Raw genomic sequence first — 26252 nt, forward strand, 5'->3', positions numbered from 1 at the left:
TTGGATTAGTGCACACAATACAGAGTAGGAGGTTTGTTTTTTATATATATATATATATATATATATATATATATATATATATATATATATATATATATATATATATATATATATCATTTTTAATACACCATTTAAAAGTTACATAATATATATATTTTATGCTACCTGTTCTTGTTTTGTACATCACAAGTAACGTAATCATTTAAATGTACTGAAAATGCTCCTTTTTATTTACAGGCTGAAGACGACAAGGTGCAAATTAATCTCAATAAGCACTTGGGCCTTGTCGACAGGCCATATAAGGAGCCGTTAACAAGGTGGTGGTCTCGTTCATGTGTACACCTGTTTGTCAGTTCTTAAACACATAAAGAAGCGGACAGTCATTTTACCTTTTGAGACATATTCACAACTTATGCTGTTTAGTGTTTTAATATTGTTTTTTTAGTTTAGTAAAGAAATTACTATTTCAAACTTATATATTTTTTTCAAGGTGGTTTGTAATATTACATTTATGAAACTTGCACAAATACTATGATTTTACTGTTTTTTATGTTGGATATCTTTCTAGTTATCACTGTGGAAAGATTTAATTTCCAACAAGATTATGTTGTTTTACAGACAAAATATTGAAGAACTTCTGGATATTTATCATGACCAAGTCAGCCTATGCATGAAGAACGAGGTACTGTGTTAAATATTGTTTACTTGGGTTATGTGGAGTTATGCACTAATGATTTTGCTTAACCATTTAGAATGAATTTGTCTGTAAAGGGATTTACATATATTTCTGACTGAGGTTTGAGAATTTGGGAATAGAAGTTTCAGAATATCTGGAGAGGTAGCTGGTGAATATATATATATATATATATATATATATATATATATGTATATGTATATGTATATATATATATATGTATACATATATATATATGTATGTATATGATACCCTGCGCTATATCTCAAGGGGAGAATACCATTAAAATGGAGTGTGTAGATAAGAGACAATATGCACCTATGATGACACGGAATATTAAAAACAGTATATATATATATATATATATATATATATATATATATATATATATAATAAAAATGAGATAATAAAACACAAATAGGATCAAATTATTACTATTAATAATAATAGTATCTGGCCTAGTGAGGGAGGTGAATACAATCAAATGCAATGAAAGATATACAATGAAATAAAAGTCCCACAATAAACAGGCAGCCGAAAAGCAAAAGTGGAATCCCAGATCCTCACAATAAAGGATAGCAGGTAAAGGAGATAAAATCAGCACCGTTAGTAGAGGGCTTAATCACAAGTTGAATGTAACCAAATGTTAACAACAGAAGTCGGGGTAAATCTCACCCCTAACACTGGGTACTCACTTTAGATTGCCTCAATCCATATGAGACAAGTAGCCGCTATTCAAGGATAGAGATGTATTGAGATGTATGATCCCACAATGCAGAGAGAGCAGTCTGATATCCATGTACATTGTCACTTCCAAGGGGTTTTCACCCAAACCAGTAAGCCGGATATGTCGATATTTCCATATGACAAAGAAAAAGATGCGTATATAGTGAAGTACAGTTTATTCAGACTTCAATCAATAAGGCAATATATACACTAACAAACAAGCCCTCAAACAGTTTGAGGTATTATGGTAAGGCGGATTACACAAATAAATGTCAGTGGAAGTCACAGGAACTTTCTAGTCAACTGAACAGGATGTACAGGATGTAAAAAATTCACTCAAAAAGCCTGCCACTGAACCCCAAAGATAGAACTCGCCAAACTTGAATGAACCTACGTGATCGCCAACTGCTGTGCCTCTCTTCTATCCCAGCGGTTGTGATCTTCTATCTTCATCCCGGCAGCTGTGGTCTTCTCTCTTCATCCATATTTTCTTTCGCTCTTCCATCCAACGTCCTCTTCATGTGGTCACCAGCCTCACACTGAATTTTGAATGCAAGGTACCCCCTTTATATAGGGGTACCCTTGCATTGCTATTGGTTAATTTTAAAATCAAAATTCAATTTAATGAAAGCTTTTTCTATTGGCTGATTTGAAAATCAGCCAATAGCAATGCAAGGGTACCAATATAAAACTGGGTACCTTTCATTTAAAATTCTTTGTGCAGCGGGTGACCACATGAAGAGGACATCAGACGGAAGATCAGAAGAAAAGAAGATGGATAAAGATAGAAGTCCACCACCGCCAGGAAAGAAGAGAAGCACCGCAGTTGGCGATCACGTAGGAGCCAGATTCAAGTTTCGTGATTACCATCTTTGGGTTTTATTGATAGGCTTTTGGGGTTAATTTTTGTTTTTGTTTTTATGAATATTTTGGGGGGGGGGGGGTTAGCAAAAGAGCTTTAGGGCACTGCCCTAACAGATTGCCTCCTAAGGGCAGTGCCCTTCCAAATGCCTGGACAATTTTCAGCGTATACTTGTTTTTTGTTTTTGTGGGGGCAGGGGTTTCTTGTACTGTAGAATGTGGAAGTAATTTTTTTTTTTGGTGAAAGAGCTGTCACTTTAGAACTTCTAAGCGCTATTGCTATAGTTTATTTTATTATAGTGTTTTATTGTTTTGTGGTAGGTTTTTTATCTTTAAGTGGGCTTTAGTTTTAGAATAAGCATAACTGTGGGTTTTTTGATATTTTTGTTTTCTTTTTTCTGTAATAGTAGCTTTTTTTTTTTCTTTTTTCTTCTAAAGATGTGGTAAGTCCACGGGTTTATCTTAATTACTGTTGGGAATATCACTTCTTGCCAGCAAGAGGAGGCAAAGAGCACCACAGTAAAACTGTTAAGTATCACTTCCCTACCCATAAACACCAGTCATTTTCTTTGCCTCTCTTATATGGAGGAGGTGAAGTTTAGTGTGTAATTAAAATATTTTTTTTATGAAGAAGATGGATTACTTCAAGCAATTTTCAGGGTATAGCTATGCTCCACGTTAGTCTTTGCGGTCAAGCTGTGGTGGCTTTAAAGCATTGGGGAACTTGCAAAGAGGTGCTTGCTGCGTTTTCCCCACGTTTGCTGCCCTAGTTCCAGATACCAATGTTGGTTACTTTATCTGTATTTTAGCCAGGTCGCTGTGAGGAAGAGGTGTCCTCTCATACCTAGGGACTGTCATGTCGATCAGCTACCCAGGTAGGTGCTGGTCTTCCAGATGGGAGAAAGAGCATTTAGAATGTTGTACACCTAACTGTATAGGGACCCTTTTTAGCTCACCCTGATGAAAGGGCTTCGCTAAGACATGTCTGCAGGTGTGTTGGGTGCTTTTTACTTTCTTTTGCTTCAATTGGCTTATCCACACAATGGCGGCGTTTGAAACGGCTTGGCCACGCCACCTCCTTCCCTGTTGTTCCGCGGGAGGTTTTTCGCGCCTCCTCTATGTTCAGTCACTTAATCAGCCCTGCCTCTCTGCACCATTCACTACGGAGGTGAATCTCTTTGTTGCGGCTGTGTTTCTGTGTGGGTACTTCATTGCTCATATTGCTATAAGGAAAGGTCAGAGCAAGCGGTGGTGGTAAGGAGGCATCTCCGTATACTGAGGTGTGGAGGGAGTCTTTAATCGGAGCGACAACGCTCACTCAAGCATAGCCTGTCTATTAATCTAAAGTAGCGGTTTTATTTTCCTTTTGCCGCCTTTAGTCAGAAATAGAGCTTAAAGCAGGGCATTAACTGTTTACCAACTCTTAAGTTTTGTTTTGACTTTTCATAGTCTGAGCATTATTCTGACATACGGTTAAGGCCGTGGGGATAGTGACAAGCATGTCTGACATGCATCAGGAGCCTGCTCAATTTAACCCTTGTTTATTGCAGCACCCATGCAATTCTATTCTTCCTGTGTTAAACTTACATTACAGGGTAAAGATAAGTTTTTTTATGTGGAGCCTAATGTCTCTCAGAAGGATGCTGCCCAGGTGTTACCAGGGCCATCTCCTATTTCGTCCCAAGCCTCTTTGGCATCTAACACTGTGTCCTGCGGTTCCTAGCTAACTCCCAGTGGAGTGTTTTTAAAGGCAGAGATTGCTGCTCAGGTATCCTCAGCGGTATCTGCAGCGTTACCTGAGTTTCCTAGGTTTTCGGGGAAGCGCAAGAGGAAATCTAGAAATTTAGAGAATAAGGTGTCTGTCCCTGGCGATGAGTCTCAGGCTCCTCATAGATCTGAGGATGAAGTCTCCAATTCTGAGGGTGAGATCTCAGATTCGGACAGTATAATTCCTTCGTCTGATGATGGAGTTTCATTCAGGTTTAAGCTTGAACACCTCCGGTTACTATTAAAGAATGTTTTAGCTACTCTGGATGATTCAGAGACCCAGGCAGTGGTTACGCCTAAGAAGTCTAGTAAACTAAATAGCTTTTTTGATGTCCCTTCCTCCTCGGAGGTGTTTCCTGTACCAGATCGGGCTAAGGAACTCATAACTCTGGAATGGGAGAAGCATGGAGTGCCTTTTACGCCGTCCCCGGTGTTTAGAAAAATGTTTGTGGTGGAGACCTCTATCAAGGAGTCTTGGTCTACGGTCCCTAAGGTGAAGGGGCCATCTCCACCCTGGCTAAGAGAACCATTTTTCCCATTGAGGATAGTTGATCTTTCAAGGATCCAATAGATAAAAAGTTGGAAGCATACTTAAAAAAGATTTATGTACATCTTGGTCTTCAATGGCAACCAGTAGTTTGTTTTGCCACAGTGACTAATGCAGCTTCCTATTGGTTTGATGCCTTGTCTGATTCTATTCAGGAGGAGACTCTCTTAGATGAGATTCAGGATAGGATTAAGGCTCTTAAATTAGCCAATTCCTATATTGCAGATACTGTTCAAGTTCTTAGACTGGGAGCTAAGGCTTCCAGTTTCGTTGTGTTAGCCAGAAGGGCTTTATGGTTGAAGTCTTGGTCAGCCGATGTTTCGTCTAAGGTGAAGCTTATGGCACTTCCTTACAAGGGTAAAACCTTGTTTGGACCAAGACTGGCTGAGATCATTTCTGACATTACAGGCGTAAAGGGATCTTTTCTGCCTCAGGATAAAAAGAACAGACCAAAGGGACGTCAGAGTAATTTTCGTTCCTTTTGGAACTTTAGAGGAAAGCAATCCTCTTCCTCGTCCAAACAGGACAATTCCAAGCCCTCCTGGAAGCCAAATCAGTCTTGGAACAAGGGGAAGCAGTCTAAAAAGCCCACAGTATGAAGGGGTTGCCCCTGATCCATGCTTGGATCAGGTAGGGGGCAGGCTGTCTCAGTTCTCTCAAGTCTGGCTAAGAGATGTTCTGGATCCTTAGGCTGTAGAAATTGTCTCCAAGGGTTACAAGTTGGAATTCAAGAATTGCTCTCCAAAGGCAGATTTCACCTTTCCAGATTATCTGCAGACGAGATAAAAAGAGGCGATTGTACCTGTTCCGAAGCAGGAACAGGGTCTGGGGTTTTACTCAAATTTGTTTGTGGTACCCAAAAAATAGGGGACTTTCCGACCCATCCTGGACTTAAAATGTCTAAACAAGTTCCTTAAGGTCCCATCCTTCAAGATGGAAACCATTTGTACGATTCTTCCTCTGATTCAAGAGGGACAATTCATGACGACCATAGACCTAAAGGATGCATACTTACATGTTCCTGAGGTTTGCCTTCCTTGTTTGTGGCCCTATCTTTCGGCCTAGCCACGCCTCCCAGGATATTCTCAAAGGTTCTAGGAGCTCTCTTAGCGGTGGTTCGGGGGGTTGCAGTGGCTCCCTACCTGGACCACATTCTGCTACAGGCGCCGACTTTTCATCAATCAACATCTCACACTGAGATGTTTCTGGCTTTCCTCCAATCTCACTGATGGAAACTAAATTGGGGAAAGAGCTCCTTGGTCCCGGCGACAAGGGTGGTTTTCCTAGGAACGATTATAGATTCGGTTCTGATGAAGATCTTTCTGACAGAGGCCAGAATAGCGAAGCTCCTTACCACTTGTTGAACCTTGCTGGGGACGACTCTACCTTCAATCGCCCAATGCATGGAAGTAATTGGTCTGATGGTGGCCACCATGGACATCGTTCCATTTGCTCAATTTCATCTGAGAGCTCTGCAGTTGTGCATGCTCAGTCAGTGGAACAGGGACTATGAGGATTAATCCCCAAAGTTAACTCTAGATCAGAAGACGAGGGTATCACTTCGGTGGTGGCTCTCTCTGGAAAACCTGTCTCAGGGCACCTGCTTTCGGAGGCCTTCTTGTGTGATAGTAACCAAGGACGCCTGCCGAGTGGGCTGGGGAGCTTCTGGAATTCAATAAAGGCGCAGGGACTTTGGTCTCGAGAGGAGTCCGTGCTGCCGATCAACATCTTAGAGTTGAGAGCAATTTTCAACGCACTGTTGGCTTGGCCTCAGTTGGCATTGAGCAAGTTCATCAGGTTCCAATCGGACAACATAACTTCAGTGGCTTACATCAACCACTAGGGGGGGGAACTCAAAGTTCTCTAGCCATGAGGAAGGTGTCTTGGATCATTCAGTCGGGAAGCTCACGGTTGTTGTCTTTCTGCCATCCACATACTGGGCGTAGACAACTAGGGAGCGGATTTCCTAAGCAGAAATACATTCCATCCCGGGGAATTGGAACTTCATCCGGAGGTGTTCTCCAGGTTGGTCTCCAAATGGGGGATTACTGAGTTGGATCTGATGGTGTCTCAACAGAATGCCAAGCTTCCGCAGTACGGTTCCAGATCGAGGGATCCTCAGGCCTGCCTAATATATGCATTGGCAGTCCCTTGGAATTTCAGCATGGCCTATCTGTTTCCTCTGTTTGCTCTCTTTCCTCGGGTGATCGTCTGCATAAACAGGAAAGGGCATCAGTGATCCTTATTGCTCCAGCTTGGCCTCGAAGGATCTGGTGGAGATGGAGATGTCGTCTCTACCTCCGTGGAGGTTACCTCTGAGGAAGGACCTTCTTCTTCAGGGGCCCTTCTTCCATCCATATCTCGTTACTCTGAAGCTGACTGCCTGGAGATTGAACGCTTGATTCTATCTAAGCATGGCTTCTCCGAGTCAGTAATTGAGACTATGATTCAGGCTTGTAAGCTTGTTACTGGGAATATTTACCATAAGATATGGAGGAAATATATCTCTTGGTGTGAATCCAAGGGTTACTCTTGGAGTAGGGTTAGGATTCCAAGAATGTTGTCTTTTCTTCAGGAGGGTCTGAAGAAAGCGTTATCTGTTAGTACTCTAAAAGGTCAAATTTCGACCTTATCTGTTCTGTTACACAAGCGTTTGGCAGATGTCCCAGGCGTTCAATCCTTTTGTCAGGCCTTGGTCAGAATCAGGCCTGTTTTTAAGCTTGTTACTCCACCTTGGAGTCTTAATCTTGTTCTTAAAGTTTTGCAGAGGACTCCGTTTGAGCCAATGCATTCTGTAGACATTAAATTGTTGTCCTGGAAAGTGCTTTTTCTTTTGGCCATTTTTTCTGCGCGGAGGTTTTCTGAACTCTCCGCCTTGCAGTTTGATTCCCCTCATCTTATTTTTCATGCGGATAAGGCTGTTCTTCGCACTAGGTTGGGGTTCCTTCCCAAAGTTGTTTCCACTAAGAATATTAATCAGGATATTATTGTTCCATCTCTGTGTCCGAAGCCGCCTTCGGTCTTCCTTACATACTTTTGCTAAATTTTACAGATTTTATACTTTTGTCTTGGGTGAGGCGGCTTTTGGGAGAAAGGTTCTGCAGGCGGTGGTGCTTTCCGTTTAGGCATGCTTGTTCTTTCCCCCTATTCATCTGTGTCCTCTAGCTTGGGTATTGGTTCCCAACAGTAATTAAGATGAACCCGTGGACTCACCACATCTTTAGAAGTAAACAAAATTTATGCTTACCTGATAAATTTATTTCTTCAAGATGTGGCAAGTCCACGGACCCACCCTTTTTGTTTATTTTTCAAGATTTTTGACTAAACCTCAGACACCTCCACACCTTGTGTTGCTTTCTTTTTTCCATTTACTTTCGGTCGAATGACTGGGGTTTATGGGTAGGGAAGTGATACTTAACCGTTTTACTTTAGTGCTCTTTGCCTCCTGCTGGCGAGGAGTGATATTCCCAGCAGTAATTAAGATGAACCCGTAAGTTTTTTTTGTTTTTGTTTTTTGTTGTTTTTTTTTGTAACCTAGGGGGTGTTAGGTTAGGGTTGTTGGGTGTTAGCTGATTAGGGGGTTAGAAGTTAGTGGCTACTTTGCAATGGGGGTTGTGGCAGTTAAGGAGTTAATAGTGTAGAGGAGTACTTTGTGGTGGACTATCTGGTATTTTTGGGGTTATTAGAGTAGGGCGCTTAAGGGACACTGAACCCAAATGTTTTCTTTTGTGATTCAGATAGAGCATGCAATTTTAAGCAACTTTCTAATTTACTCCTATTAATTTTTCTTCGTTCTCTTGGTATATTTATTTGAAAAGCAAGAATGTAAGTTTAGATGCCAGCCCATTTTTGGTGAACAACCTGGGTTGTCCTTGCTGATTGGACAGCACCAATAAACAAGTGCTGTCCAGTGGTCTGAACCAGAAATTGTCTGGCTCCTTAGCTTAGATGCCTTCTTTTTCAAATAAAGATAGCAAGAGAAAGAATAAAAATTTATAATAGGAGTAAACTAGAAAGTTGCTTAAAATTACATACTATATATGAATCACGAAAGAAAAAAATTGGGTTTAGTGTCCCTTTAAGGTGATTCGGGTTAGCGTGCGAGTATGGGTGTTAGGTAAGTTCCTTTTTTCGCACTGTCCAATGAATTCTATGGGGGAGTACGTTAACACAGTTGCAATATTATAACCAGCTTTTTGCGTGTCGGTTAAGCGCAAGTAAAGATTTTTTACTTTTAACTTGTAAAATGCGTTAAATAGTGCTCCACTTGTGTATGTGTGTGTTAAAACATTTTTCATGAGTTAAACAGTTAAATTATATAAAAAAAAACATTGTGGCACATTAGAACATTTTATTTTTGCTCCTTTGTTTCTTGAGGAAAATTAGAAGGCTGTGTAGAAAATTAAGCTGAGGAAATGGCAAATCCCAGTAGGATTTTGTACATTGTTCTATTTATTTCAGTAAAGGAAGTTCTGTGGAAAACGAAAACAAACCCTTTAACATACACACTATGTATTAAACCTTGAACCTTTGTATTAAGATGTTTTTTTATTCTATAAAGAACATGTTATTTCAGAGTGTATTAATGTTTTATTTATTTATTTATTTTAATTTATGTTCCTGTTTTGGCAAACAATTAGAGCATTGTCTTGACCAGCGTATGAGTGTGTGGTGCTCTCTGTCTATATTACTGTGAAATTATGACTTTATGCTGAAAGCAATATGTATTTGTTGAGCTTTCACTTAGGTTGCAAATGTTGGAATATAGTGTATCTTTAAGAAACATTGCACTTAGTATTAGAGAACCAAAACCTCTCTACATGAATTTCCGTACAATGCGATCCTTATAAATGTGCTTTGACAAGCTTTTTGACGTAAACAACTCACTTTTAGCAGCATTATGTAGTGTCTGGAATATATAGCAGAAATATTAAAACTTTATCAGCGATATATTACTATCTTTCTTCCATGCTGGAGTTAATTGGTTGATGGAAAAATACATAAATATTATAAAGGGAAAGTCGACTTTAAAATGTTTGTTTAAGAAGATAGATAATCCCTTTATTACCCATTTCCCAGTCTTGCATAACCAACATGTTTATATTAATATACTTTTTACCTCTATGATTACCTTGTTTCTAATCCCTTGCAGACTGCCCCTTATTTCAGTTCTTTTTAAAGCTTTTAACAATCTTGTATTTTAGCCAATAAGTGTTGGTTCTTGTGACACTTTTATCATTCTCCACGGGAGTGAGTACAATATTATCTATGGCACACATAAACTAGCACTGTCTGGCTGTAGTGCAAGATTGTAAACAACACTTGTCATATAGATCATATATCACACACACTAATTATGCTTTATTCTTTTTTCTAGGGAAATAAGCACAAAGTGGTTGAACAAGTAATTAAAGCCGTTAGAAATCTTTGTAAGATTATCGATGGTGTTGAGACTCAGGAGATAACAGAGGCCGTGAAGAAGTTAAAGAGAGCTGTAAACTTACCAAGGAGCCGCAGTATAGACGTACGCTTGATTTTTTTCTCTCCTATATGATAAAGCAAATTGATTGCTCTAAACCTTTTTACAATGTTGTTAAAATATTCAAATTTAAAAAAAAAACCACACAAACACTTGCAATGTTCACTTTTAATCTGTCTTTATTTAAGTCATTTCCTTATTGCACAATACATTTTCATATAATTCCACATATAACACTTATGGTTTCAAGAGTTTCTATTTTAATCTACTTTTAAATGAATCCAAAAGACTTATGTATGTTTGTGTAGGTGATAAAATAAAGTATTTGGGAGTTACCAACATTACGAAAAAAGCACTTTTAAATCTGTTTTTTACTGGTATTTAAAATGCAGTCCTTGAAATATCCAGCTGATCATCTTTACTTACCTGTAATAATTATATTAGCTCATTTTTCTCAATCACCTTTATTTGACTTCCTACTCACCTGATTCCTTGTGGACAGGGGCCTTTGGTTAATATCAGGTAAAATAATAGGGGATTTATAATGTATTTTTTAAGTTAAAGTGATAGTAAATCCTCGCGTTTGTGAAACGCTAGGATTTACCATTGGAACAAATAAAGGGGACTTTCAGTAATGAAGTATAGAATTTGTTTGTCTGAAGCGTTCGCCGCACTGAGCTCCTCAGGCCGCCCACAGCAGAACACTATTTTGCTGTGAGTTGACGTTTCCACCTCTTAGCAAATAGTGTGCTAGCTATCCGGCATGGCGCCAGCTGGCCGTACGCCTATTTGCTAAGAGGTGGAAACGTCACCTCACAGCAAAATAGCGTTCTGCCGTGGGCTGCCAGAGGCGCTCAGTGTGGCGAACGCTTGAAACAAACAAAGGAACTTTCAGCAAGTATTTTATACATCATGACTGAAATTCCCCTTTCTCTTGTTAAGTGTATCCAGTCCACGGATCATCCATTACTTATGGGATATTAACTCCTCCCCAACAGGAAGTGCAAGAGGATTCACCCAGCAGAGCTGCTATATAGCTCCTCCCCTAACTGCCATTACCAGTCATTCTCTTGCACCCAACGAATAGATAGGATGTGTGAGAGGACTGTGGTGATTATACATAGTTTCATACCTTCAATCAAAAGTTTGTTATTTTATAATAGCACCGGAGTGTGTTATTCCTTCTCTGGTAGAATTTGAAGAAGAATCTACCTGAGTTTTTCTATGATTTTAGCCGGAGTAGTTAAGATCATATTGCTGTTTCTCGGCCATCTGAGGAGAGGTAAACTTCAGATCAGGGGACAGCGGGCAGATTAATCTGCAAAGAGGTATGTAGCAGCTTATTATTTTCTGACAATGGAATTGATGAGAAAATTCTGCCATACCGATATAATGTAAACTCAGCCTTAAATGCAGTAGCAGCAACTGGTATCAGGCTGTCATGTATGTATATTTTACACTTCAGTATTCTGGGGAATGGCACTTCACTGGAATTATACTGTATGCATAAAACTTTAGCCTAATTTGCAGGGACTAGCAACAGGCTTTTTAATAACACTCAATTTATTAATGTTAAACGTTTTTTGCTGGCATGTAAAATCGTTTAATTTTCTGAGGTACTGGGTGAAAAAATGTTTTGGGCACTATTTTTTTCCACTTGGCAGTCGTTTTATTTAATTTATGACAGTTTACTGATCTCTCTCACTGTTATGTGTGAGGGGGAGGGGCCTTTTTTGGCGCTTTTGCTACGCATCAAAAAATTCAGTCAGAAGTTTGCCTTCCCTGCATGATCCGGTTCATCTCTACAGAACTCAGGGGTCTTCAAAACTTGTTTTGAGGGAGGTAATCACTCACAGCAGAGCTGTGAGATTGTAGTTGACGGTGATAAAAAAATCGTTTATTTCTGTATTTTTTTTCTGCTATCAGGGTTAGTTATCCTTTGCTAATGGGAGCAATCCTTTGCTAAAATTGTGTTTTTTACAAAGATTTGATGCTATAACTTTTCAGTTTATTAATTTTCAACTGTCATAACTTTTTCTGTGCTTCTTATAGGCACAGTACATTTTCATATTATAGTAAATTACTTGAAAAGTATTTCCAAGTTGCTAGTTTATTTGCTAGTGTGTTAAACATGTCTGATTCAGAGGAAGATATCTGTGCTATATGTGCTAAAGCCAAAGTGGAGCCCAATAGAAATTTATGTACTAACTGTATTGATGCTACTTTAAATAAAAGTCAATCTGTACAAATTGAACATATTTCACCAAACAACGAGGGGAGAGTTATGCCGACTAACTCGCCTCACGTGACAGTACCTGCATCTCCCGCTCGGGAGGTGCGTGATATTGTAGCGCCGAGTACATCTGGGCGGCCATTACAAATCACATTACAGGATATGGCTACTGTTATGACTGAAGTTTTGGCTAAATTACCAGAACTAAGAGGTAAGCGTGATCACTCTGGGGTGAGAACAGAGTGCGCTGATAATATTAGGGCCATGTCAGACACTGCGTCACAATTTGCAGAACATGAGGACGGAGAGCTTCATTCTGCGGGTGACGGTTCTGATCCAAACAAACTGGATTCAGATATTTCAAATTTTAAATTTAAGCTGGAAAACCTCCGTGTATTACTAGGGGAGGTGTTAGCGGCTCTGAATGATTGTAACACAGTTGCAATACCAGAGAAAATGTGTAGATTGGATAAATATTTTGCGGTACCGGCGAGTACTGACGTTTTTCCTATACCTAAGAGACTTACTGAAATTGTTACTAAGGAGTGGGATAGACCCGGTGTGCCGTTCTCACCCCCTCCGATATTTAGAAAGATGTTTCCAATAGACGCCACCACACGGGACTTATGGCAAACGGTCCCTTAGGTGGAGGGAGCAGTTTCTACTTTAGCTAAGCGTACCACTATCCCGGTGGAGGATAGCTGTGCCTTTTCAGATCCAATGGATAAAAAGTTAGAGGGTTACCTTAAGAAAATGTTTGTTCAACAAGGTTTTATATTGCAACCTCTTGCATGCATTGCGCCTGTCACGGCTGCAGCAGCATTTTGGTTTGAGTCTCTGGAAGAGACACTTGAATCAGCTCCATTAGATGAGATTACACACAAGCTTAAAGCCCTTAAGTTAGCTAACTCATTTATTTCAGATGCCGTAGTACATTTAACTAAACTTACGGCTAAGAATTCCGGATTCGCCATTCAGGCACGCAGAGCACTGTGGCTAAAATCCTGGTCAGCTGACGTTACTTCTAAATCTTAATTGCTTAATATACCTTTCAAAGGGCAGACCTTATTCGGGACCGGGTTGAAAGAAATTATCGCTGACATTACAGGAGGTAAAGGCCATGCCCTGCCTCAAGACAGAGCCAAACCTAAGGCTAGACAGTCTAATTTTCGTTCCTTTCCTAATTTCAAAGCAGGAGCAGCATCAACTTCCTCTGCACCAAAACAGGAAGGAGCTGTTGCTCGCTACAGACAAGGCTGGAGACCTAACCAGTCCTGGAACAAGGGCAAGCAGGCCAGGAAACCTGCTGCTGCCCCTAAGACAGCATGAATCGAGGGCCCCCGATCCGGGAACGGATCTAGTGGGGGGCAGACTTTCTCTCTTCGCCCAGGCTTGGGCAAGAGATGTCCAGGATCCCTGGGCGTTAGAGATCATATCTCAGGGATACCTTCTAGACTTCAAATTCTCTCCCCCAAGAGGGAGATTTCATCTGTCAAGGTTGTCAACAAACCAAATAAAGAAAGAGGCGTTTCTACGCTGCGTACAAGATCTTTTATTAATGGGAGTGATCCATCCGGTTCCGCGGTCGGAACAAGGACAAGGGTTTTACTCAAATCTGTTTGTGGTTCCCAAAAAAGAGGGAACTTTCAGGCCAATCTTGGATTTAAAGATCCTAAACAAATTCCTAAGAGTTCCATCGTTCAAAATGGAAACTATAAGGACAATTTTACCCATGATCCAAAAGGGTCAGTACATGACCACAGTGGATTTAAAGGATGCTTACCTTCACATACCGATTCACAAAGATCATTACCGGTATCTAAGGTTTGCCTTTCTAGACAGGCATTACCAGTTTGTAGCTCTTCCATTCGGATTGGCTACGGCTCCGAGAATCTTCACAAAGGTTCTGGGTGCTCTTCTGGCGGTACTAAGACCGCGAGGAATTGCGGTAGCTCCGTACCTAGACGACATTCTGATACAAGCTTCAAGCTTTCAAACTGCCAAGTCTCATACAGAGTTAGTACTGGCATGTCTAAGGTCGCATGGATGGAAGGTGAACGAAAAGAAGAGTTCTCTCTTTCCACTCACAAGAGTTCCCTTCTTGGGGACTCTTATAGATTCTGTAGAAATGAAGATTTACCTGACAGAAGACAGGTTAACAAAGCTTCAAAATGCATGCCGTGTCCTTCATTCCATTCAACACCCGTCAGTAGCTCAATGCATGGAGGTGATCGGCTTAATGGTAGCAGCAATGGACATAGTACCCTTTGCACGCCTACATCTCAGACCGCTGCAATTGTGCATGCTAAGTCAGTGAAATGGGGATTACTCAGACTTGTCCCCTACTCTGAATCTGGATCAAGAGACCAGAAATTCTCTTCTATGGTGGCTTTCTCGGCCACATCTGTCCAGGGGGATGCCATTCAGCAGGCCGGACTGGACAATTGTAACAACAGACGCCAGCCTACTAATTTGGGGCGCTGTCTGGAATTCTCTGAAGGCTCAGGGACAATGGAATCAGGAGGAGAGTCTCCTACCAATAAACATTCTGGAATTGAGAGCAGTTCTCAATGCCCTTCTGGCTTGGCCCCAGTTAACAACTCGGGGGTTCATCAGGTTTCAGTCGGACAACATCACGACTGTAGCTTACATCAACCATCAGGGAGGGACAAGAAGCTCCCTAGCAATGATGGAAGTATCAAAGATAATTCGCTGGGCAGAGTCTCACTCTTGCCACCTGTCAGCAATCCACATCCCGGGAGTGGAGAACTGGGAGGCGGATTTCTTAAGTCGTCAGACTTTTTATCCGGGGGAGTGGGAACTTCATCCGGAGGTCTTTGCCCAAATACTTCGACGTTGGGGCAAACCAGAGATAGATCTCATGGCGTCTCGACAGAACGCCAAGCTTCCTCGTTACGGGTCCAGATCCAGGGATCCGGGAGCGGTTCTGATAGATGCTTTGACAGCACCTTGGACCTTCGGGATGGCTTATGTGTTTCCACCCTTCCCGATGCTTCCTCGATTGATTGCCAGAATCAAACAGGAGAGAGCATCAGTGATTCTAATAGCGCCTGCATGGCCACGCAGGACTTGGTATGCAGATCTAGTGGACATGTCATCCTGTCCACCTTGGTCGCTACCTCTGAAACAGGACCTTCTGATCCAGGGTCCCTTCAAACATCAAAATCTAATTTCTCTGAAGCTGACTGCTTGGAAATTGAACGCTTGATTTTATCAAAACGTGTTTTTTCTGAGTCAGTTATTGATACCTTAATACAGGCTAGGAAGCCTGTTACCAGAAAGATTTACCATAAGATATGGCACAAATACTTATATTGGTGCGAATCCAAGAGTTACTCATGGAGTAAGGTTAGGATTCCGAGGATATTGTCTTTTTCTACAAGAAGGTTTAGAAAAGGGTTTATCCGCTAGTTCCTTAAAGGGACAGATTTCAGCTCTGTCCATTCTTTTACACAAACGTCTGTCAGAAGTTCCGGACGTTCAAGCTTTTTGTCAGGCTTTAGCTAGGATCAAGCCTGTGTTTAAAACTGTTGCTCCACCATGGAGTTTGAACTTAGTTCTTAATGTTTTACAGGGGGTTCCGTTTGAACCCCTTCATTCCATTGATATCAAGTTGTTATCTTGGAAAGTTCTGTTTTTAATGGCGATTTCCTCGGCTCGAAGAGTCTCTGAGTTATCTGCCTTACATTGTGATTCTCCTTATCTGATTTTTCATTCAGACAAGGTAGTTCTGCGTACTAAACCTGGGTTCCTACCTAAGGTGGTCACTAACAGGAATATCAATCAAGAGATTGTGGTTCCATCTTTGTGTCCTAATCCTTCTTCGAAAAAGGAACGTCTGCTACACAATCTAGATGTAGTCCGTGCCCTGAAATTTTATCTACAGGCAACTAAGGATTTTCGACAAACGTCTTCCCTGTTTGTCGTTTATTCTGGTCAGAGGAGAGATCAAAAAGCTTCGGCTACCTCTCTCTCCTTTTGGCTTCGTAGCATAATACGGTTAGCCTATGAGACTGCTGGACAGCAGCCTCCTGAAAGAATTACAGCACATTCTACTAGAGCTGTGGCTTCCACTTGGGCCTTTAAGAATGAGGCTTCTGTTGAACAGATTTGCAAGGCTGCAACTTGGTCTTCTCTTCATACTTTTTCCAAATTTTACAAATTTGACACTTTTGCTTCTTCGGAGGCTGTTTTTGGGAGAAAGGTTCTTCAGGCAGTGGTTCCTTCCGTATAAAGAGCCTGCCTGTCCCTCCCGTCATCCGTGTACTTTAGCTTTGGTATTGGTATCCCATAAGTAATGGATGATCCGTGGACTGGATACACTTAACAAGAGAAAACATAATTTATGCTTACCTGATAAATTTATTTCTCTTGTAGTGTATCCAGTCCACGGCCCGCCCTGTCACTTTAAGGCAGGTAATTTTTCCATTAAACTACAGTCACCACTGCACCCTATGGTTTTCCTTTCTCTGCATGTTTTCGGTCGAATGACTGGTAATGGCAGTTAGGGGAGGAGCTATATAGCAGCTCTGCTGGGTGAATCCTCTTGCACTTCCTGTTGGGGAGGAGTTAATATCCCATAAGTAATGGATGATCCGTGGACTGGATACACTACAAGAGAAATAAATTTATCAGGTAAGCATAAATTATGTTTTATTTGCTCCTCTGGTAAATCCTAACGTTTCATAAGCACTAGGATTTACTGTCATTAAGAAGTTTTTTTGCCATTGTATCTGTTTAACAGCAGCAATCTTTAAGGAGAAAAACTGTCGGGTACCTAAAATATATCTGGCTACTAAATTTTCTTACTGGCTTCTAAATTTTAAACAGATTTGTCGACCCCCTTTTGCGGTGGTTACACACACAGTAGTATAGGGTTGATTAGTCTCTAATTAGAGTGTCATTATTTTTTACATTTATGGCCCTTTAGTTAAATATTGGCCTGTAGTGGGAATAATATTGTAGAGGAGGATGCACCGAGGATATTTAACATCTCCACATGTTAAAAAAGGGTAAATAATTTGTGATCTTCTTTATTTACTTTTTATATATATTTTAATGTGTATAATCATTCTTATGTAAAGCTAACTTTGTTGTTCTCATTTTGTGTATGAAGCTCCTAATAGTTTTGAAGTTCAGAATCTTTTAATTTCCGTTTCTTATTTTTAAAGAAAATGGCCATAATATGTAATGCTAAGATTTTCATGTGCTATATATTTTTAATATTTAGGCTTCATGCAAACCAAAAGAAGACGGACCCCACTTGATTGCTTCTGATGGTAAGGATTGGCGCTGCACAATCTGTTTACTCTCTACAAATTATAATGATTAGCGCTGCGTAATCTGTTGGCACTCTACAAATCCTATAATATAAAAGGCCAAATGTGTTTGTCCGAAGCTGTCATGCGCAGTAGAGACAGCACAGGACAAACACACCTGGCTTAGCTGACATCCTGTTTGCAGCGAAAGTGGGCATGGCCGGGTGAGTGGGCATGGTCGGGTGCGTGGTTGGTCGGCGTCGCCGGCGCACGCTAGAGGGGAGAGAAATAGAAAGAGAGGGGGATAGACAAAAAGAGATAGGAAAGAGCTAAAGAGAGAGGGAAGAGAAGAAGAGAGGGGAAAGTGCAGAAGAGAGAGGGAGAGAGAGTAAAATAGAGGGGAAAGAGCAAAAGAGAGGGAAGAGAGCAAAAGAGAGTGAGAGAGCGCAATAGAGAGGGGGAGAGAGAGCAAAATAGAGAGGGATCGAGAGAGGGGGGGCAAAAGAGGGGGAGAGGGGGGGCAAAAGAGGGGGAGAGGGGGGGGCAAAAGAGGGGGAGAGGGGGCAAAAGAGGGGGAGCGAGAGCAAAAGAGGGGGGGAGCGAGAGAGCGCAAAAGAGAGGGGGGAGAGAGCTGGCAAAAGAGAGAACGCAAAAAAGAGGGGGAGAGAGCACAAAAGAAAGGGTGAGAGAGAGATAATGGGGTGGGACCGCTGTACTGCAAAAAATGGCCTGAGTAAACGGGCTTTAGGACTAGTAAATTATAATAAGGATTGGCGCTGCGTAATCTTTTGGCGCTCTACAAATAAATTATAATAAGGTTTAGCGCAGTGTAATCTCTTGGCGCTCTACAAATAAATGATGATAATAATGAAAACATTATTACTGTGTGTTAATTTTCATTTGGATTGTTTATTAAAGGGACACTGTAAATTTGGTTTCTCCTTAATGTGTTTCCAGTGACTTGTTACACCAGTCAGAAGTTGCTTCTTTGGGGCTTTTTATATTTAAAATAGCTGTTTCTTCTGTTATGTGTGATCAGTCCACGGGTCATCATTACTTCTGGGATATTATCTGCTCCCCTACAGGAAGTGCAAGAGGATTCACCCAGCAGAGTTGCTATATAGCTCCTCCCCTCTACGTCACCTCCAGTCATTCTCTTGCACCCAAAGACTAGATAGGAGGTGTGAGAGGACTATGGTGATTATACTTAGTTTTTATAACTTCAATCAAAAGTTTGTTATTTTACAATAGCACCGGAGCGTGTTATTACTTCTCTGGCAGAGTTTGAAGAAGAATCTACCAGAGTTTTTCTTATGATTTTAACCGGAGTAGTTAAGATCATATTGCTGTTTCTCGGCCATCTGAGGGAGGTAAAAGCTTCAGATCAGGGGACAGCGGGCAGTTGAATCTGCATTGAGGTATGTAGCAGTTTTTATTTTCTGAATGGAATTGATGAGAAAATCCTGCCATACCGTTATAATGACATGTATGTATACTCTACACTTCAGTATTCTGGGGATGGTATTTCACCGGAATTACTCTGTAAAAGTACATTAAACCTTTTAATAGGTATTTAATTCATGTTAAACGTTTTTGCTGGAATGTAGAATCGTTTGCATTTCTGAGGTACTGAGTGAATAAATATTTGGGCATTATTTTTTCCACTTGGCAGTTTGCTTGTTTTGATTATGACAGTTTCGTTTCTCTCTCACTGCTGTGTGTGAGGGGGAGGGGCCGTTTTTGGCGCTCTTTGCTACGCATCAAAAATTTCCAGTCAGTTACTCTTGTATTTTCTGCATGATCCGGTTCATCTCTAACAGAACTCAGGGGTCTTCAAACTTCTTTGAAGGGAGGTAGATTCTCTCAGCAGAGCTGTGAGACTTATGTAGTGACTGTGTTTTAAAACGTTGCTCTGTGATTTTTATGTTTAAAATTTAATTAGTGTTACTTTACTAATGGGAACAAACCTTTGCTAACAAGTTGTGTTGTTTTTAAAGAGTGATGCTATAACTGTTTTTCAGTTCATTATTTCAACTGTCATTTAATCGTTTAGTGCTTCTTTGAGGCACAGTACGTTTTTGCTAAATAAGATTGTAACCAAGTTGCATGTTTATTGCTAGTGTGTTAAACATGTCTGATTCAGAGGAAGATACCTGTGTCATTTGTTCCAATGCCAAGGTGGAGCCCAATAGAAATTTATGTACTAACTGTATTGATGCTACTTTAAATAAAAGCCAATCTGTACAAATTGAACAAATTTCACCAAATAGCGAGGGGAGAGTTATGCCGTCTAACTCGCCTCACGTGTCAGTACCTGCGTCTCCCGCCCGGGAGGTGCGTGATATAATGGCGCCTAATACATCTGGGCAGCCATTACAGATAACATTACAAGATATGGCTACTGTTATGACTGAAGTTTTGGCTAAGTTACCAGAACTAAGAGGCAAGCGTGATCACTCTGGGGTGAGAACAGAGTGCGCTGATAATTCTAGGGCCATGTCTGATACTGCGTCACAGCTTGCAGAGCATGAGGACGGAGAGCTTCATTCTGTAGGTGACGGTTCTGATCCAAGCAGATTGGATTCAGATATTTCAAATTTTAAATTTTAAATTTAAATTGGAAAACCTCCGTGTATTACTAGGGGAGGTCTTAGCGGCTCTTAACGATTGTAACACTGTTGCAATACCAGAGAAAATGTGTAGGTTGGATAAATACTTTGCGGTACCGGCGAGTACTGACGTTTTTCCTATACCTAAGAGATTAACTGAAATTGTTACTAAGGAGTGGGATAGACCCGGTGTGCCGTTCTCACCCCCTCCAATATTTAGAAAGATGTTTCCAATAGACGCCACCACATGGGACTTATGGCAAACGGTCCCTAAGGTGGAGGGAGCAGTTTCTACTTTAGCTAAGCGCACCACTATCCCGGTGGAGGATAGCTGTGCTTTTTCAGATCCTATGGATAAAAAATTAGAGGGTTACCTTAAGAAAATGTTTGTTCAACAAGGTTTTATATTGCAACCCCTTGCATGCATCGCGCCGATTACGGCTGCGGCAGCATTTTGGATTGAGTCTCTGGAAGAGAACCTTAGTTCCGCTACGCTGGACGACATTACGGACAGGCTTAGAGTCCTTAAACTAGCTAATTCATTCATTTCGGAGGCCGTAGTACATTTAACCAAACTTACGGCTAAGAATTCAGGATTCGCCATTCAGGCACGTAGGGCGCTGTGGCTAAAATCCTGGTCGGCTGATGTAACTTCTAAGTCCAAATTACTTAATATACCTTTCAAGGGGCAAACTTTATTTGGGCCCGGTTTGAAAGAAATTATCGCTGACATTACAGGAGGTAAGGGCCACGCTCTACCTCAAGACAAAGCCAAAGCTAAGGCTAGACAGTCTAATTTTCGTCCCTTTCGGAATTTCAAAGCAGGTGCAGCATCAACTTCCACTACACCAAAACAGGAAGGAGCTGTTGCTCGTTACAGACAAGGCTGGAAACCTAACCAGTCCTGGAATAAGGGCAAGCAGGCCAGAAAACCTGCTGCTGCCCCTAAGACAGCATGAACCGAGGGCCCCCGATCCGGAACCGGATCTAGTGGGGGGCAGACTCTCTCTCTTCGCCCAGGCTTGGGCAAGAGATGTCCAGGATCCCTGGGCGCTAGAGATCATATCTCAGGGATACCTTCTAGACTTCAAATTATCTCCCCCAAGAGGGAGATTTCATCTGTCAAGGTTGTCAACAAACCAAATAAAGAAAGACGCGTTTCTACGCTGTGTACAAGATCTATTATTAATGGGAGTGATCCATCCGGTTCCGCGGTCGGAACAAGGACAAGGGTTTTACTCAAACCTGTTTGTGGTTCCCAAAAAAGAGGGAACTTTCAGGCCAATCTTGGATTTAAAGATCCTAAACAAATTCCTAAGAGTTCCATCGTTCAAAATGGAAACTATTCGGACAATCTTACCCATGATCCAAAAGGGTCAGTACATGACCACAGTGGATTTAAAGGATGCTTACCTTCTCATACCGATTCACAAAGATCATTACCGGTATCTAAGGTTTGCCTTCTTAGACAGGCATTACCAGTTTGTAGCCCTTCCATTCGGATTGGCTACGGCTCCAAGAATCTTCACAAAGGTTCTGGGTGCTCTTCTAGCGGTTCTGAGACCGCGAGGAATTTCGGTAGCTCCGTACCTAGACGACATTCTGATACAAGCTTCAAGCTTTCAAACTGCCAAGTCTCATACAGAGTTAGTTCTGGCATTTCTAAGGTCGCATGGATGGAAAGTGAACGAAAAGAAGAGTTCTCTCTTGCCTCTCACAAGAGTTCCATTCTTGGGGACTCTTATAGATTCTGTAGAAATGAAGATTTATCTGACAGAAGACAGATTAACAAAGCTTCTAAATACATGCCGTGTCCTTCATTCCATTCAACTCCCGTCAGTAGCTCAATGCATGGAGGTGATCGGCTTAATGGTAGCAGCAATGGACATAGTACCCTTTGCACGCCTACATCTCAGACCGCTGCAATTGTGCATGCTGAGTCAGTGGAATGGGGATTACTCAGATTTGTCCCCCACTCTGAATCTGGATCAAGAGACCAGAAACTCTCTTCTATGGTGGCTTTCTCGGCCACATCTGTCCAGGGGGATGCCGTTCAGCAGGCCGGACTGGACAATTGTAACAACAGACGCCAGCCTTCTAGGTTGGGGCGCTGTCTGGAATTCTCTGAAGGCTCAGGGACAATGGAGTCAGGAGGAAAGTCTCCTGCCAATAAACATTCTGGAATTGAGAGCAGTTCTCAATGCCCTTCTAGCTTGGCCCCAGTTAAAAACTCGGGGGTTCATCAGGTTTCAGTCGGACAACATCACGACTGTAGCTTACATCAACCATCAGGGAGGGACAAGAAGCTCCCTAGCAATGATGGAAGTATCAAAGATAATTCGCTGGGCAGAGTCTCACTCTTGCCACCTGTCAGCAATCCACATCCCGGGAGTGGAGAACTGGGAGGCGGATTTCTTGAGTCGCCAGACTCTTCATCCGGGGGAGTGGGAACTTCATCCGGAGGTCTTTGCCCAAATACTTCGACGTTGGGGCAAACCAGAGATAGATCTCATGGCGTCTCGCCAGAACGCCAAACTTCCTCGCTACGGATCCAGATCCAGGGATCCGGGAGCGGTTCTGATAGATGCTTTGACAGCACCTTGGAACTTCAGGATGGCTTATGTGTTTCCACCCTTCCCGCTGCTTCCTCGATTGATTGCCAAAATCAAACAGGAAAGAGCATCAGTGATTCTAATAGCGCCTGCATGGCCGCGCAGGACTTGGTATGCAGATCTAGTGGACATGTCATCCTGTCCGCCTTGGTCTCTACCTCTAAGACAGGACCTTCTGATTCAGGGTCCATTCAAACATCAAAGTCTAACTTCTCTGAAGCTGACTGCTTGGAAATTGAACGCTTGATTTTATCAAAACGTGGTTTTTCTGAGTCGGTTATTGATACCCTGATACAGGCTAGGAAGCCTGTTACCAGAAAGATTTACCATAAAATATGGCGTAAATACCTATACTGGTGTGAATCCAAAGATTACTCCTGGAGTAAGGTTAGGATTCCTAGGATATTGTCTTTTCTACAAGAAGGTTTAGAAAAGGGTTTATCGGCTAGCTCATTAAAGGGACAGATCTCAGCTCTGTCCATCTTGTTACACAGGCGTCTGTCAGAAAATTCAGACATCCAGGCCTTTTGTCAGGCTTTAGCTAGGATCAAGCCTGTGTTTAAAACTGTTGCTCCGCCATGGAGTTTAAACTTAGTTCTTAACGTTTTACAGGGTGTTCCGTTTGAACCCCTTCATTCCATTGATATAAAATTGTTATCTTGGAAAGTTCTATTTTTAATGGCTATTTCCTCGGCTCGAAGAGTCTCTGAGTTATCAGCCCTACATTGTGATTCTCCTTATCTGATCTTTCACTCAGACAAGGTAGTTCTGCGTACTAAACCTGGGTTCTTACCTAAGGTTGTCTCTAACAGGAACATCAATCAAGAGATTGTTGTTCCATCTTTGTGTCCAAATCCTTCTTCAAAGAAGGAACTTCTTCTACACAATCTGGATGTAGTTCGTGCCCTCAAGTTCTACTTGCAGGCAACTAAAGATTTTCGCCAAACTTCTTCCCTGTTTGTCGTTTATTCTGGACAGAGGAGAGGTCAAAAAGCTTCTGCTACCTCTCTCTCTTTTTGGCTTCGTAGCATAATACGTTTAGCCTATGAGACTGCTGGACAGCAGCCTCCTGAAAGAATTACAGCTCATTCCACTAGAGCTGTGGCTTCCACTTGGGCCTTTAAGAATGAGGCCTCTGTTGAACAGATTTGCAAGGCTGCAACTTGGTCTTCGCTTCATACTTTTTCCAAATTTTACAAATTTGACACTTTTGCTTCTTCGGAGGCTATTTTTGGGAGAAAGGTTCTTCAGGCAGTGGTTCCTTCTGTATAATGAGCCTGCCTATCCCTCCCGTCATCCGTGTACTTTTGCTTTGGTATTGGTATCCCAGAAGTAATGATGACCCGTGGACTGATCACACATAACAGAATAAAACATAATTTATGCTTACCTTATAAATTCCTTTCTTCTGTTGTGTGATCAGTCCACGGCCCGCCCTGTTTTGTAAGGCAGGTACATATTTTTTAAATTATAATTCAGTCACCACTACACCCTTGGCTTCTCCTTTCTCGTTGGTCTTTGGTCGAATGACTGGAGGTGACGTAGAGGGGAGGAGCTATATAGCAACTCTGCTGGGTGAATCCTCTTGCACTTCCTGTAGGGGAGCAGATAATATCCCAGAAGTAATGATGACCCGTGGACTGATCACACAACAGAAGAAAGGAATTTATCAGGTAAGCATAAATTATGTTTTTTACTCATTAAACCCATTGTGTGTGTTAACATGCTCATTCAAATGGGCTGAGCCTGCATAAAAAGCCAACTTCTTTATTGTATTTCTCTCTAATCGCAAAGCCCAATACTTACTGACATTTTTGTCTTCAGTTTCTTTTTGCCTCTCCCACCCCCAGGTGCGAGGTTGATTTCAGCTGCTTACATTTGTTTAGGTAGCTTTTCTATAGAGAACACTGCAGTACTCATATTTTCATTCTAGTTGGGTATTTTAACCAGCAAACTATTAGAAATAAAAAATAAATGTTAAGGAGCTATTTCTACACAACTGAATTTGCATTAAAAGGGCGAACAAATACAGTGCAATATCCCTTACTGTTCTTTTTTACCCACAGCTGCAGCACAGTGTGAAAGTCCTTTACAAGAAAGTTTAACTTTATTGACAACAGCAGTTCACAATCTTTTGCTGCTCCACTTTAATTCATGCAGTAATCTTGTTACATCATCTAGCAGCACTAAACCCCTGAAGGAAGCAAGTACATCCACTGACCACCTCCAATTCACCATTTTTGCAGCCCATGGACTTCCCATTAGTTGGGTATCTAGGTAAGGCACTGCCCATGTGATAATGTTACTGATTGGTGTTGTCTCGTGTTGCCTAAAAAGCTATTAGATCAGAAAGTAAAGTAAATTTAAAAAGAACAAACCAAATATTTTCTTTGAACGTTTCTTTGAAAATGCTCCCATACATGAAACCTATTCTGCAGTTTCCTGTGATTGGTACTATTTTATAGTTAGTTTGGATCAAGCAGAATAAGACTTGAGAAAGCAGTGTGGAACTAACATTTTTTTCCATAAGGCAGGGAGAGTCCACGACTTCATTCCTTACTGTTGGGAAATACAACACCTAGCCACCAGGAGGAGGCAAAGACACCCCAGCCAAAGGACTTTACCACGCAGCTACAATCGGCGGTGTCTGAAGCCCTGAGTACCCTACCTATCTCTGGGAAACGCAAGAGAAAGGTCAAACCAAGTTCTCCTGACTTATTCATCTAAATTTCTGTCGGATCTAGCTTGTATGTCCCAGCTATCCGAGGTTGAGTTAACCTCTGTAGCTTCAGAGGGTGAACATTCTGAGGCGGAGGAACCCTCCTTTAGATTTTAAAATTGAACATATGCATTTTTTGCTTAAGGAGGTCCTGTCCACTTTAGAGGTTCTAGAGGCTAAGCTACCTGAGGAACCTAAGATCCCTAAGTTAGATAGGGTTTATGAAGACAGAAAGGTCCAACAGACTTTTCCTGTACTAGCTCGTATGACAAACATTATTAGTAACGAATGGGAAAGAATCAGAACTTACTTTTCCCCCTCTTCAACCTTTAGGAAATTGTTTCCAGTCCCTGACTCTCAATTGGAACTGTGGGGTTCCATCCCTAAGGTGGATGGGGCTAGTATGAGTTTCACAATCAGTGTAGGATAAGCATAAATATGGGGCCCACAAAAGAGCATCAGGGCTTGGCAATCAGGCAATGATGAGAGTAAACTGAAAAATTAAGCCAGGAGGGCAAAAGGCATAAAATGCATATGATGGTAAACAGAAAGGTCTCACCCAGTTAAAGCAGATGTCTTCTTCTCTATGCTGGAACAATATAATTAATATCCAGGGCAATTCTCCCTGAGCTTGAGAATCCAGGAAGGGGGGTAAGGGGATCTGTAAAACTGCGACTGTCGGAGTGTGTAGGCCGCAATTGATCAAAAGACCTCTGCAGACACAGA

At 41.6% G+C, this 26252-nt stretch overlaps 1 protein-coding gene across 1 annotated transcript in view; it reads left to right on the plus strand.

Moving 5' to 3' along the window:
* Nucleotides 1–237: 237 nt before the first annotated feature.
* Nucleotides 238–26252, plus strand: part of LOC128644185 (phosphatidylinositol 4-phosphate 3-kinase C2 domain-containing subunit alpha-like) — a gene marked incomplete at both ends in the record, with an annotated part of 66885 nt that continues 40870 nt past the window's right edge. The window contains 5 exons of the mRNA XM_053696886.1: nucleotides 238–317; nucleotides 619–682; nucleotides 9973–10119; nucleotides 17559–17607; nucleotides 24874–25084. Coding sequence (XP_053552861.1) covers nucleotides 238–317; nucleotides 619–682; nucleotides 9973–10119; nucleotides 17559–17607; nucleotides 24874–25084 — 551 coding nt within the window. The remainder of the gene's footprint in view (nucleotides 318–618; nucleotides 683–9972; nucleotides 10120–17558; nucleotides 17608–24873; nucleotides 25085–26252) is intronic.

The sequence above is a fragment of the Bombina bombina genome, unplaced genomic scaffold (genome assembly GCF_027579735.1).
Source record: "Bombina bombina isolate aBomBom1 unplaced genomic scaffold, aBomBom1.pri scaffold_1193, whole genome shotgun sequence".
NCBI classification, from domain to species: Eukaryota; Metazoa; Chordata; class Amphibia; order Anura; family Bombinatoridae; genus Bombina; species Bombina bombina.